The sequence below is a fragment of the Melospiza georgiana genome, chromosome 2 (genome assembly GCF_028018845.1).
Source record: "Melospiza georgiana isolate bMelGeo1 chromosome 2, bMelGeo1.pri, whole genome shotgun sequence".
NCBI lineage: Eukaryota > Metazoa > Chordata > Aves > Passeriformes > Passerellidae > Melospiza > Melospiza georgiana.
This window is the reverse complement of record NC_080431.1, coordinates 79,566,158-79,581,103: the sequence shown is the minus strand read 5'-3', so window position 1 is coordinate 79,581,103 and position 14,946 is coordinate 79,566,158. Positions and strand designations below refer to the sequence as shown.

At 41.7% G+C, this 14,946-nt stretch overlaps 1 protein-coding gene across 2 annotated transcripts in view; it reads right to left on the bottom strand.

Moving 5' to 3' along the window:
* The window catches only part of EPHB6 (EPH receptor B6), a 66,447-nt gene that overhangs the window by 17,588 nt on the left and 33,913 nt on the right, over positions 1-14,946 (bottom strand). For both annotated transcript variants that reach the window (XM_058045394.1, XM_058045393.1), the window contains exons 5-6: positions 3,801-3,956; positions 2,451-2,789 (exon numbers count right to left, since the gene is read on the bottom strand). In XM_058045394.1, the coding sequence (XP_057901377.1) occupies positions 2,451-2,789; positions 3,801-3,956 (495 nt within the window). The remainder of the gene's footprint in view (positions 1-2,450; positions 2,790-3,800; positions 3,957-14,946) is intronic.

Genomic DNA, 14,946 nt, shown 5'->3' with positions numbered 1-14,946 from the left:
TTCACACTATTACTATCCAAACAGGTTTCATTACTGGTATCCAAACAGCTCTCATGTTTCAGGTTAAGTCTTACAGTAAAGGAGGTTTTTCACTGACAGCCCTTCTAATTCTGATTTCAGGCACATGGTCACTGAAGAGTAGGAACATCATAATCAGTCTGCACAGAAAAAACGTCATTCTGTAACCAAGGGATCCTATTATGCTCTGAAGAAGGGCCAGAAGACTGTGAGCAAACTCTTAGAGGAACAGTGTTTTGGAGACAAAGTTGAAGAGTGAATAGGTATCATGAGAAGAAGAAAAAGTAGGACTGCTTCCACACAGATCATTGCCTAAGATACCTCTAAAAAAGGGGCAGGAGTATTTTTTGGACCAGCAATTTTCAAGACGAGAGAGAACTCAGACTGATGTATGAGTAAGCAAAATCTTCAGAAACTGCCAGGACTGGAGGGTCTTTTTTTGGGTCATCTTTGATTCAGTGGAGAGAAAAAATTTTGCTATGGCCCTTTATCCTGACACTGTACCTTTTTCTTTTTGCTTCTTGATTTTTTTTTTTTTTTGATACCCTTCATGTTTTCCTGTACCCTTTTTCTCTCAGCATGTAAAATCCTCAAAGTTCTATCTCTGCTTGTATAATAATAATAACAGAAATAATAATAATTGTTACAATAACACAACATCAACAAGCAAAGACAAAGTGAAAAGCTGCTGAAGGGATCAAAAGGAGGGGGTATGGATGAGACAGGCCACGTGATGGAGGAAGCAGGGCCTTGTTAGTATGAGCTGTCAGTACAAATCAAGGGCAGCTCATCTCAAGCTCACTCCTAATGATCTCAAGGAAAAGCAAGGAAAGAAAAAACTGTGACCCAACACAAAAAGAAGCCACTCAGTACACACTGATGTTTAAGGAAGTTGTTGTCCCCTGAAACAGCTTTACTGCACAAGAGAGGCATCTTAGAGAGGAGTACCCAACATACTCAAGACACCCAGACACTGTAAGACACTGTGAGACACTTGGAAGAGGAGTGGTCAGAAAAATCAAACAGAAACAGAAGAAGAGGGTAGACTGGGTGATTCCGGGAAGGAGGAGGAAGGAGCTGCTCAATTAAGTTATCTCTGATATAGATAAAGAAGGCTGAGATGAGAAACATGAAGAAAGAGAATTCTGTAGGACGTTAACAGAACACCCACCTTTCTCCAGGAGAAGCCAAAGGAACTGCCTGGAATTACCATACAAATTACCCAGCCACATTTTACTGTAAATAAAAACTGATCACCCACTTGCAGCCAGCCTCTTAAGGGGACCAGAGATCCTAGAGGTGCTTTGCTACTTGATGTCTGTCAGGTAACATTTCAAAGGGAACAAATAGATCAACCCTCTGGCATCTATTAACAGCAGGAAATTAGTTGGGGGGTATATATATATTCCCTTTCTTTCCATATAATAGAAACAGAAATGAAAAGACGTGATTTAACTAAGCCCATGATGCTACATCTGGTTTCACAGCACTTCTCTGGAGCTTTGCCAAAACCTTGTTTTGCAGGGGTTCCACACTACACTCTGGAATCTCATACGGGATTTGTTTCAGTTTAACATTTACACAACTCTAAATGTTTGCAGACATTTTCTGTCACTCAGTTCAAAATGTTCCCCCTCCTTCTCCTCTTCATCACATTACTCCTTATTATATCCTCTTAAACAAGCTGTGTATAATTCCTCTCCATATTAGCTTATACATGCTTGTGAAGAACAACATATGCCCAGTCTCTTAATGCTGACATTTAGCAGAACTCTATGCCTGGATGTATGTGTCTCTCTCCAGCTCCAGTCCTTGTAAATTATATTTACAGGAAACAGAACTCCTCTGACTGCCCACACAACCCATTAGTATGTTAGTTTAGTCATCCCCACCATTTAGTTTCTAGTTACAAGGATCACGACATTTTTGAATATAACTGCACAACACATTTTAATATTTCTATCATGTAAAGAGAAAAAAAAATCGTTTCTTATTAAGAGGAAAATAGGATGATGAAATGGAGAAGCGTAGGGGATAGAGAAAATTAATAGCTTCTCTGGAAAAATGGCGTTCACAAAATCCTCATCAAGCCCTGGTAGCATCCCCTCTCTTGCACAATGAAACAATGTGCTTCGTCTGACCCACAGGGCTACATCTCCCATTGGAATCTTCTCCAGGGCAGCTTCTTCCCCAAAAATCACACCAGCTGCTAAACTGGAGTTTTTCTGCCAAGAAGCAAGAGTGGAAAGCTCATTTAGGTAAGACAGGAATGAGAAGGGCAAAAGTGAAACTATGCAACTAGCAGGGCAGGATAAAAAAAGGCACATGACACAAGTAAAAAGACAAAAGTCCAGGATTCAACAGATAAAAGCAAATCAAATGAGAATGAGAGAAGTAGAAGCTTTGGGACTCGGATGCAGGGGCCTCCTCACCTGACTGGCTGGTGCTGACATTGATGGTGGCGAAGTGGGGTGCTTCTGAGCTGAGCTCAGTGACGAGGTTGACGGCCTGGATCTCGAAGGTGTAGTGCACACGGGCCAGGAGGTTGGAGACCTGCACGCGGCTCTCGGTCAGCCCCACCTGGCGCGGCTCGAAGTGCACGCTGTCCCCGCAGCGCACGCACGGCCCCGCCGAGCCCGCCGGGCACACCTTGCAGATCACGTTGAAAAAAACGTCCTTGCGGCCGCCCAGGTCCTTGGGGAGGCGCCAGGTCAGCAGCACGTTGGAGCCCACGATTTCATAGCTGAGGTCACGAGGAGCAGAGGGGATGCCTAGAAGGCAGAACGAAGGATCAAAATCCCAGGAAAGAATGGGAGAGAGGTGAAGGAAGGGAAGGCAGGAGGCAAAGCAAAGAGAAAAGAACAGAAGAACAAGTTGCTTCTTCTTCTCATTCTTACTCTTCATCAGTTCCTTCTTAGAGCAAGGCTAAGAAAAACATACTCTTTGCTACATCAAGCACACATATTAACAAAGGAACAACTGTATTAGCACATTTTAGACAAACAAAATTACAAAGAAGAGTCTTTGTTTCAAGGGTGTGACATTTTAATTTCCCAAAAAGAACAGTCATTGTTTAGGGAAGTGCCAATCCCTTGAAATTTTAAACTTCACACAAGCTTAGTATAGATTTATCTCTACTGAGACCTGTAATTCTCTCCTTTGGCACCTAATTATCTCTGAACTTTCTCAGACTTTAGTTAACCTGTTGCATTTGCTCCAGGAACTGGACACCAGTTTTGCCTGCAATTACTCCTGGTGCCAGCCAGATTCCTCAATGCCATCAGAGGTAAACTGACAGCTCAAAGAGTGCCCATCCTGTGCATCCAACACTTCCCTCGATGGCACAGAGACAGTGAGGAGAAGGAGGAAAATGCAGAGGGTGAGAAGAAGGCATGGAGATGAGAATGGGACAAGACACTGCAGCTAAGAAGTGAAAAGTTCAGAAAGGTAGAAGTAGGCAGCAGAATTGCACTGCTAAACCTGGGCACAGACACAAAGCAAGATGGGAAGGGGAGGGACAGAGAGGCTCAGCTCAGTAACAGGGAGGGGTAAGGGAAACATTATTTACAGAACATTTTCCTCTGAAGGCTGTAATGAAACCCAAGAATCATCATTCTCACACCATCACTCTGTAGTCAGGTGCAGGAGCAAAGGGAAGTTTTGGGTTATCTCAAAGGTCTTGAGAAGAGTGGAATTGCAACCCCTTCCCCCAAATAATTTGGGCACATTTCTCTCTCATTAACTTCCTTTCTTGCTTTCAAACACTTCATCCAAACACTTACCAGTGCAGGGAGCATCAGAAGTGTCCGAAGCAGATCGGTAGTACCGGTTCTGACACACACATTCCCGGGAACCCGGCAGTGGAGCGTGGCTGTGGGCAGGGCACAGATGGCAGGGGTCATCTCCCACAGATACTTTAAAGAAACCAGGGGCACAAGCTAAGAGGAGGAAAATAAGAGAGGCAAAAGCAGGAAAATCATTAATTCAGGTTTCAGAAACACTGTAATCTAATTTACATTTAACTTCTGCTGCTGGGAGAAGTTCTTGCATAGAGCTGCTGCTGGTTTTGGTTCTTTATGGAGCATATTTTGTCCAAGTTGCCATTTCAAAACAGTTTATTTTATTCTGTATGTAATTGCTTAAATTGATTCACTGGCAGATGAAAGAGAACCAGTCCTGAGACAGCTTTGGCCACCTCAAATAATTGTCTTCTCACTATTCACTCAAAGCGCTTTTAAATTGGAGAAGTCAAGGATCCCAGCCAAGCGATTTGTCTTGAAATATCAAACAGTTACCCACACCTCCTACCCCACACCCAACACAGCCACAAAATTGGATTTTTTATGCTGCCTACAACAGTTTCACTGCTTAAAGTAATATACACTACCATTGCTGATTAAAACTAAGAGCAGACACTAAGACTGGCAGTCCTATTTTTTTTCCTGTAGGTCTGAAAACTTCCCAGTAATGGATAAAAGTATGTTAATTAGTCAAATTTAATCTGCAAATGCATAGGAACATGTATATGCAACAAGTTGAAACAAGGATGGAAATCCATCCTACAGGGAAAGAAAATGAAAAATGAAAAAATAATTTATTAACAATATGGCAGTATGGCACATTTTAGGTTTGGCAAAGATGCCTAATAGGAGGTGCTTGGACCTTATATAGAAGTGCTAGGATACAGCTTTTACTGCTGTTATGTATGTTTTCTAAAGCTGATTTTCTATATAAATAGATACAGCTCTTTTAGATTTTATAGACTAACAAGCTCAGGTGAAAGTCCATTTGCAGCTGACATTTGGTTTGTTAATTTCACAATAAAGAGCATTTACAAGGAATGGGAAACTTTCAGATAGACCCCAGATAAAAGCAGAACTATTCTAACAAGCAGAATATTCCAATGGATTGAGGATAGCAAAAATTACCTAAAAAAGGGAAAGCAAGTAAGAGAAGAATATTGTACAGAGCTGTTATATGAAATCAGAATCATATGTGTTCAGTCCCCCTTGAGGCTACAGGCACAGTCCAGAAATAACAGCCAAAAACATCTGTGGAGTCCCATCAGGTTTATGCCTCTTGTATTACTTCATCCTCTCTATCACAACTCTTCTAGGATGCACAGAGCAACCTCCAAATGTACACAGATAAGAGTGATCAGTCCTGGAACAGGCCAGACCACAAAGAGGACTTCAATAACTCTGAATGATAGCTATTAGATAGGGGAACACTGTTTCTTTCCAGCACTCAAAAAAATGACAACACTCAGTGTGTGATACATTGCCATTTGGAAAGGAAAGGGGAAGAAGAGACTGTAATTTTTCATGTGATAGATGATGGTTAAGAAAAGTGCAACTGTCTTTGTCTTCAGGCCTTTATCCAGCAGAAAATCAAATTATTCCCATACGGAGCGATACATCCGTATGTATGGACAAGAAAGAGTATGTAAGATTTTATCCACTTCATAAACTATACACTCAATTTTAGGCTCTCTTAACAGCCACAGACGTAGAATATAATATTCACACTTGTTGGCAAATGCATTTGTACTGAAACTACAAGTAGTATGAATGGGAAATTCTCATCCAACACACTGCAAAGTCATTCAACTAAAATTTCAGGGATCTTTCTTTATTTCAAGTTTGAGAATGCTGAAATTAATGTGAATGGCTTTAGTTTCCTAAAAAGTAATTTTATCTCATGTGTTTTTTCTTGCATCAAACTCTCTCTTGAGCTTTTGCTGAAGCTTAGAACTAAGGATACATTCATTCCACTTGTCAAGGCAGACCCTCTAGAATGGTTATTTTCTTTCATTCAGTATTACAGCCTGATATCAAGTAGGACACCTGGCTGCTAGTCAAAATAATGAAAATGAACAGGTAATGGTAATGTCTGCCGTGTATGTGATTCTAAAGGGAAATCTGTAGAGGGTACAGACTTCACCACAGAAGTACAAAACCATATTTACCCTACAAGGACAGTGCAAAAAGATTTCAAGTAAATTCACCTTTAGCCCAATTGCAAATCATATGGAAAGCTAGCAAAACTGTGAATGAGGAATTTGTCTGGTGTTTAATAAATAAAATTAATTTTAAAATAAACATGTTGTGCTAAAATAGATAAACATCTATTTTTACAGAGTTCTTTTAACATCTACTGGCAACTTGCTGTTGAGCCTGGGGATGGAGGGGTGAGGTCTGCAGAGATGGCTAATTCACTGTTAATGAATTAGCCAAAGGCAGTAGCACAAGTGCAGTGCTGCAGGTTTTATGCAATGGAGCAAAATGGTTTCTTTACCACCTCAGTAAAGAAAAGCAGTCTGTGTAAGTTACCTCTATTGGCTTAAAAGCACCTCTCTTGCTTAAAAGGCCATGCAAGATTTCATCCATGTTATGGGCAGTCACTCCAAGTGACCATAAACATTCAAAAGCTGCATGTAAAAACCAACCAACCAACCAACCAACCAACCAACCAACCAACCAACCCACCCACAGAGCAAGAACACAAGCCTCTGGACAGGGACAGGATGCCAGCTAATGGCTAACAATATTATCTGCTTGTATCACTGATGCAGTACACCGCTATAGGGACAACACTGGAACAGCTATGTGTAACAAACACTAATGATCAAATACTTACACCTGTTCTTAACTGCCTCACAAAATCTAATTTTACTGTCCATGCACTGTGCTTGGCATTATATGTCTGAACCATATGTAAAAGTAGGTTATTGCTGTCTCCCCACGCACTGCCCAGGGTCCAATGCCTTTAGTCTTGTGACACTGAGCTGATTCCTTGCTACCTAAGAGATCTCTTACTCACTGAGGCTGCATCTATTTTTGAGTGCAATCCCAGAACCGTGAGAGTCACTCAATGAAGAATTGTTTATTTAGGTTCAAGAGTAATGACAGCATGAGAACAGGTGACTTTACAGCAAATTACAGGTTTAAACAAGAATATTTCCACCAACTAAAGTAGCACGCTTCTGAGAAAAACTTCAAATACAAGCAGAAGACAAAAAAAAAAAACAACAAAAAAAAACCCCCAAAAACAAAACAAAACAAAACAAAACACAAAAGCAAAAAGCCTAACCACATTTAAGAAGGAACCAGGCCTGTTTATGAAATGATTTTGATACAGTTGCCATTTACATCTCTTCCTTCCAACATCTCCAGGCCAAATATTCCCTTGTCCTTTATTTACTTTAGCCCAGTAAAGCAGCCACATAGGCTCATTAATAAGTACTCCACTAGAGCTGAGTGAACTGAAGAAACAAAACTTCACTGCAGCTGTTCCAGTAATAAACCAATAAACAAATTTCAGTAATATGCTCACATGTCCTCTGTGCTACACCAGAGCAGACTGATGTCTTGGCTACAACAGACGGCATTCGATGTTTACCCGTGAAAAACTGGATGGATCCCAGAGCTGACAGCAGGAGTTAGCCTCCCATTCATTGGATCTTCAAGGGGGACTACAACCAGCCTACTGTACTGGAGGAGGAACACAGCAGGGCATAAGGGCTCCAGAAGTTCCTGGAAAGGATTGGGAACTACTTCCTGACCCAAGCAATAGAGGAGGCAATGAGGGGATGTGTCTCCCTGGACCTGATGCTCACAAACAAGGAAGGGCTCACTGGTGATGTGAGGGTTGAAGGCTGCCTTAGCTACAGCGACCGTGGTGGAGTTAAAGATCCAGAGTGCAGTGACCAGAGCAAAGAGCAAGCTCACAACACTGAACTCCAGGACAAGCAGATGTGACCACTTGGGTGATCTGGAGGAGTCCCGTGGGATAACACCCTGGAGTGAAGAGTGACTCAAAGAAACTAGTTCATGTGCAAGGATTACCTCTTCCAGGTGCAAAAGCACTCCATCCCAACAGGCACAAATTCAGGCAAAAAATGCCAACAGGCCTGCATGTTTGAACAGAGCTCCTAGAACAGAAAGGAAGTATATGGAGGCAGAAGCATGGACAGGTAGCCTGAGAGGAACATAGAGGCACTGTCCAAACATGTAGACACATGGCTAGGAAAGCCAAAGTCTACCTGGAATCACATCTGGCACAGGATGTCAAAAGTGAGAAGAGTTTCTCTAAGAAGAGAAGTGGCTCAAGGAAGACTAGAGAAAATGTGGGTAACACAGGACAAATTCTTCACATCAGTCTTAACTAGCAAGACCAGCCTTTAGGAACTCTAGGTCCTGGACACTTCAAGGAATTCTGCAGCAAGGATGATGATCTTTAGCTTCTACTCAGCTTTGGTGAGGGTACACTTGGAGACTCACGCTAAACTTGTTGAGTTTTAGGCTCAACACTAAACCATGCTGAGTTTTGGGCTCCCAAGTACACTAGAGACGTTAACGTATTGGAGAGAATCCAGCAGAGGACCACAAAGATGATGAAGGGGATGGAGTATTTCCCACAGGAGGAGAGGCTGATAGAGATGAGACTGCTCAGCCTGGGGAGGAGAAGGCTTCCAGCAATCTCATGAATGAACACAAACAGCTGAAGGGAGGAAGTGAAGAAGACAGCTCTTTTCAGTGTTTCTCAGTGACAGGCCCAGAGGTGAAGAGCACAAACTACAACACAGCAGGTTCCCTCTGAACACAACGAAGCAGTTTTTTACCATGAGGGTGACCAAGCACTGAAGCAGGTTACCTAAAGGGGTTTTAGAGTCTCCTTCCTTATAGAAATTAAAAAATAGTCTGGACCTACTTGCTAGAGATGACCCTGCTTGTGCAGGGAGGGGCTTAAGGTGTACTCCAGAGATCTCCTCCAAGTTCAGCTATTCTTTGTTTTCCCTTAAACATAAGCCAATTAAAATGTGTGGATAGAGCCCTGTGGCCTTGGTTGCCCCACTGCCAGATCATTCATCACATACATGATTGCGGGTGGGTGGACAAGGAACAATGAATGAAAAGTTCTTGACACTAGACTACATCTCATTTCAGATGTTCAGAAGTGAAATGAGAATAGGATTGTCAGGTTCCCTCTGAGGGAAGAGCCTAAAAAAAGACTTTAAACAAGACAGAAAAGTGTGAAGAAAAGGAATAAGGGAGGGATTTGCTTGCCCAGTTCCACTCACATTACAGAAATTGCACCTGAAGAACTACGGAGTGGAATACTGAGCAGCTTAGGAGGGAAGATCTCTCCACAGTGATTATTTTTTATTGTCTAGTGAAAAAAATAATTACTATATAAACCTATAATCTCACGTTGTTATTTCCAGGAGGGATGGCAGATATAGAGAAACAATCATGCTTTGAAACTCTCATTCTGCCCCTGGGTATTTCTATTTCCAGAAGAAAAACAGCAAAATGAAATCACATAGCATACTGCAAGCAAAGCAGATTTACAGTGATTAAAAATGATTCACATCTCTCTCACCTTCTTAATAAAATATAGTTGGAAAAATAATACTATGGCCTAAGTTTTCTGTTGCTTATATTTTACATCTGTAATTTTGGCCAAAATGGCCGAACTGAATAAAGTAGACACTAACTGGCCTCAAGCTACAAGAAGCTAAAGAATGGCTTCCAAAGGCAGGCACTGCAGCTATCACAAACTTTCTACTTCCAGCTGAACCCTGCCTCTGCATCCAGTCAGAGAGCTGCTTACATTCACAGGAACCATTATCCCTTTCCAGAATTGTCTAAGATAGGCTGCCCACAGCACTCAGGACTTTAGCCCACAGATAGCAATAATAATTGTTCCCAGGACATGGAGCTTTTCCTGGCATTGCCTCAGTCCAGTCACTATAAATAGTATATCGAAAGTCAAGTCAGGAGGAAAGAGAAAAAAATTCCCTGGCAATCTAAATAGGCAAAAGCCACTTCCTCTTATTCAAGCACTTACAGTGAGCCTAGGGCTGTCTTCGTACACACAGACAGAATCCATCTCTCACTTGTTTCTGAATGATCTTGCCTTGCATTCCCCTCTTACAGCAGATCATGGCATCAGGTCCACTTGCCGTGGTCCTACAGCCTCTGCAGATGACTGTGCTCAATGGAGACAGTTGTAACAAATGTTCAGACTGCAGCAGGATTTCCTTTAGTGAACAATACCACCTCAGGACCATTGCAGAGAAAGCCTGAACAAGAAGGGCTTCTCTTGAAACACCTCCACCGTGTTCCTGCAGAACAACTTCACACAAAACAGGAACACCAGCTAAGCCACAGTCCTTGTCACTGAGGATAGTGCAACTTACCATCCCCCAGCACCAGGACTTTCCAAGAAAACGCAGATCTAGCTCTGATTGATACACAATATCGGATGCAGTGACAGAGGGTTGCAGAGCTAGCACCTCAGGGGGCAGAGCAAGCTGCCACTTCCCATCAAGACAAGCCTACTACGAAAGGAGAAGGCAGAGTTTGGAGTGCGCAAGCGCTTTTCCCTCAGCTTGTCTCAGTCATTTTTCATATCTTGGCGCAGTGTCAGAATGCCAACACAGTTCAGCTGGGCACAGCTCATCTCAGACACTGACCCAGTTTTCCTCAGCTCCCCCTACAACACTTGCCCCTGTGTTGCCTGTGTTTGCCTGACTGCTCACTGGAGACAAGTTCCACCCGGGAGGCCAGAGGAACAGCTTCTGGTGACTTCTAACAATAACAAATAGCAAAACCAGCAGAGAAAAGTGCTGGGATCATGGAGGGGCAGTAGGGAGAGGGGTAAAGAAAATGAAAATGAAGATGAAGAGAGGACAGACCAAGAACCAAAGAGGTAGAGAAAGAGGCATTTAAAAGCTCACTTGGACAGTAAGGCCAGAGAGGAAATATTTAGAGAACTAAGCAAAATGCAGCAAGAGGAGAAGGACCAAGAAAGGCAGCTTGGAACTTCACCAGAGCTTTAGGTACATGCAGCAGTGACTTTAGGGAATGTGATGCAGGTGACACTGACTTTTTGTATGCAGATATGACTTGGAGCTGAACTGAGACATAAGAAGACATTTAGAAGAGCATAAAATTGCTCTCTTCTTGACTGAGGCAAGTGACCTGTATCTTGTATAGGAGTTCTGCTCCCAGGTGAACTGTGGGGCAGCAAGAATAAATACTAGATGTGAGAGTATTGAAAATGAGCAGTGTCAAAGCTGGAACTGGAGTCAACCTGGGAAGGACGAGTGGACACAGATGATTTTGAGACCTAGGGAAAACTGGATGTGGAGAGCTATAGAGGGCCTCAAATGAGAATGACTCTAGGTAAAGGGATGGAGATTGGCACTAGAGGGCACGATGGTGGAAAGGAGTTAGCAACCAATAACATTGTAGAATCATGATGCAGATATTTAGACAATACATTTCTCAAAATGCTAGAAATATAGCATAATTAGCATGCAGAATGCACACTAGGAAATAAAAACTGTAGTGTCTTTTAGACAAAACACTTCTTCCCCCCTCCCCTTCCCATAAATATACCTATGGCTTGCTTATGGTGGTTGTAAATTCCTACTGGGCCAGGCTATTCCACAGCGACTGCTACTGTGCATCTTGTTCTGAATAAGGTGGGATCAGCCTGCAATAGAAGCCAGGCACAGTGATGCAATAGGGCCCTGGGTTGATCTGGAGTTTCACACTTACTACAACTGTTTGGGTGGGGAAGAGAGACTGGAAAATGAAAGAAACATAAGGAGAGAAAAGTGTGTCTTTTGAGTCTTGAAGAAGAGCATCAAATCAACTGAGATAAAATAAATGAAGAACTCTTTCCTGCTTAACTGTTGATAGGAGATCAGTTGAGTAAGGGATTTTTTAGGTAAAAGAGGTGGAGCTGAAGCAATTACTGCCTAATTATATGTGGGAGAACTGCCAGGGAATGGGTTGTGTGAGGAAAAAAAAAGGCAAAAACATGAGAGGAAAGATTTGGGCAGGGTAGGACAGAATATGAGTAGACAGTAAGCACTTGATACAGGAAAAGAAGCAAACTACTTGAAAGCACCAAAATGTATGTGCAAGTAGCAGAAGGAGGCTCAAGGAGCTGATGAAGGGAGCAGTATGGAAGAAAAAAAAATTGAAAAGGGTAATCTAGATCAAGGCACCAAACATTGTTGTCAGCTGTGAGTTTACCTTGAAATTAAAGCTCTTACCCAGGAGAGGCTAAGACACTGGGTTTGAAGCAGAGCAGGCTGTGGGGTGGGAGCTTACGGCTGTCATCAGGCACGTAATGGGAGGATATGATGAAGGTGTAGGCTCAAGGTGGCAGAACATGAGATAACAGACAGAAGCTGTAATAACCTCTTACTACATCTTACTAAAACCTTCTTCTGCATAGGAAAAAGGAATTTCACCATGGGTGTTGTCAAATATTGGAACAGTTGCCCAGGGACATTGTGTAATCTTCATCTTCAGTAATAACTAAAACTAGAGTAGAACAGGCCTTGAGTGACCTAACCCAATTTGGTCCTGCTTGGAGCATGGGGTTGGAGCAGATGACTTTCACAAGTCCCTGCAACGTAAATTATCCTGTGCTTTTAAAGGAAGCATCCTTTAAGTGATTAAAATTTAAGAAGACCTTATTGTGCTCTTTTTTCCCTTTGCTACCAGTATGTGCATATTTTTAGCAGACTATCTAATATTTTATTTTAACATAAATCTTAACATTCTTTTAGCCTCACACACTGAAAAAGGTTTATCCAAGATGATGAGAAAGGGCATTTTTTAGTAACACAAAAATAATCATGCAATATTCTTCCCAAATGAGACCTCCAACAGCTCCATGCACAGTTGCTTGCTCCTGTAGTTATCAGTAATACAGATGTGATTCCTTCTGCAATCAGAAGGGACCGCATATATCAAAGGACATGGGCAATTTTATGGAATCCTTAAATGAACTACAGAAGACAGGCAGACCTTTTGCTTGCTAAGTACTCTTAGAAACAAACATCCAGAGAAAGAAGAGAGGAGAAGCAGCCATGTGGATGGCTAACCTTGGTAAACACCCAAATGCCCACCCTCTAACTCTTTCTCCTCAGCAAGATATAGGGAGAAAATTGGATAAGAAAACTTGTGGGCAGAGGTAAAGAAGTTATAAAGACAGGGAGCTTGTTTACCAATTACTGTCACAGGCAAGACAGACTTGGCTTGGGGAAATTTAATTTATTGCTGATTAACATAGATTTGGGTAATGAGAAAACAAAAACAAACATTAAACCAACACCTATCCTCCTCCCCCAAGTTCAGCTTAAAGCTTTCCACTCCAAACTTGTTACCTCCTCCTCTTTCTGGCTGGTATTTTCTGCCTCTGGTTAAGTATGTTTGTACAGAGGTGCCACACACATGGCTAATCAGCTCAGCTCTATCCAGAGCTCTGTCCTTCTTTATTTGTAAGTTAGCTTAGTACTATATCAGGCAGTCATTCCTCTTCTATTTTTTTCTATATTGTCATTTAAAAATATTTTTTAAAATGTCCCCGTCATAAATTCTAAATACTATTTTCAAAAGCACCTGGTAATCTAAATCCTATATGATTTTGCATGTTAAGGCACCCTGTGTGCATACATCTACAGAAAGAAAAGGAACTAAGGTCCCAAGCTTCTTTTTTCCTCTGTAAACTGCCATTCTCTTTTTTGACTGTTCAGCATGACAAGTCTAATTAGATTAAGTGAAAAGTGAATCCCACACAGATTGCACCCACATCACCCAAAGGGCTTGCTAAAGGTTGCTGTTTCACTCTTCTATTTAGCTGGAGAAATCTGCCATATAGTAACACAGAGCAGGCAGTCTTATAAAAATACGGAAAGAAAGAACCTTAAATCATGATAGGGGGCACGGGGAAAAGAAGGGCTTTCTATCTATCTGCTCAGAATGGCTCTTGGCAGATTTGTTGCTCTAAATAAAGAGATAACAGCTGGTCCAGGAAGGACTCCACAGGCTTGCATATGGTGAGGGGGAAGGCAATGCCCACACACTCTTCTTTCTACCGAAGTGTAAGAATGAAACTTGCTTCTCCTTCTTATCCTTGGTTGATTCTTCAGTCTTATTAAGAACACCTCTCTGCATTATCATCAGTAGAAATCTACCCTTGAGCTATTGCTTTTGTTCTGCGTTTCCTCTAGAACACTGTGGCTGCTCTGTATCAGGGTGGACATCTGTTCTTAGGGAAGGAGAACACAAGAACAGAGGAGAAGGGCTGGAGAGGACTCCACACAGAGGAACACCAAGCAAGGGAACACGAGCCAAGTATGGCTTCATTCACATAGGACAGCAACATGTTGTTAGCAGGAGAAGAGACTGGGAATGATGATCAAGCCAGAGGAGTTTACAAAAAACATGAGGAGGAAAGAATACCCTTTAACATTATGATTCATATCTGATTGTCATTGGCTGCTCTAGGCTGCTCATGGAATCTCGGGAAGTAAATTATAGGAACTGACTTTTGTAGCTTGATAGACTGTCATTATTTGAGTTATTCCTTATAATATTAACCATTTTCACCTGTCTCCAGCTTCTGTGACAATGAGGCTGCAAGGAAGTATCAGCTTTCACTGAATACTATGGAAAACGGAAGAGATATTTTTAAAAAAAATCCTTGTTTTTATTTGGCAAGCCAAATTTCTTTCATTCTTTCTTTTTTTTTTTTTTTTTGACTGCTTAAGACTACTATTTGAAACTAAATTATTGACTGGCAGTTTTTTTAGACTGTAAACTCGTCATGCTACTGATGCACACAACAAATTTAGTGCCATACAGAGCTGCTCTGTCAGAGCTTACTGTCTCTGAAGCAGCACTAAATGAATGTAGTTACATTTCTCTCAGAATGAGCAGGATAAAAAGGCACACATATTTTAATTATTCTCAAAGTTTAAACAAGTGAAAAGCACTTACCAATTTTAATTGCTTTTTAAGTTTCCAGTACAATGACCTGTATTTTAATAAAGCTATTTTGCATGACCCAAATCACTTTATGAAGCAGGAATTTAAGGTAATATTGACAACATTAATT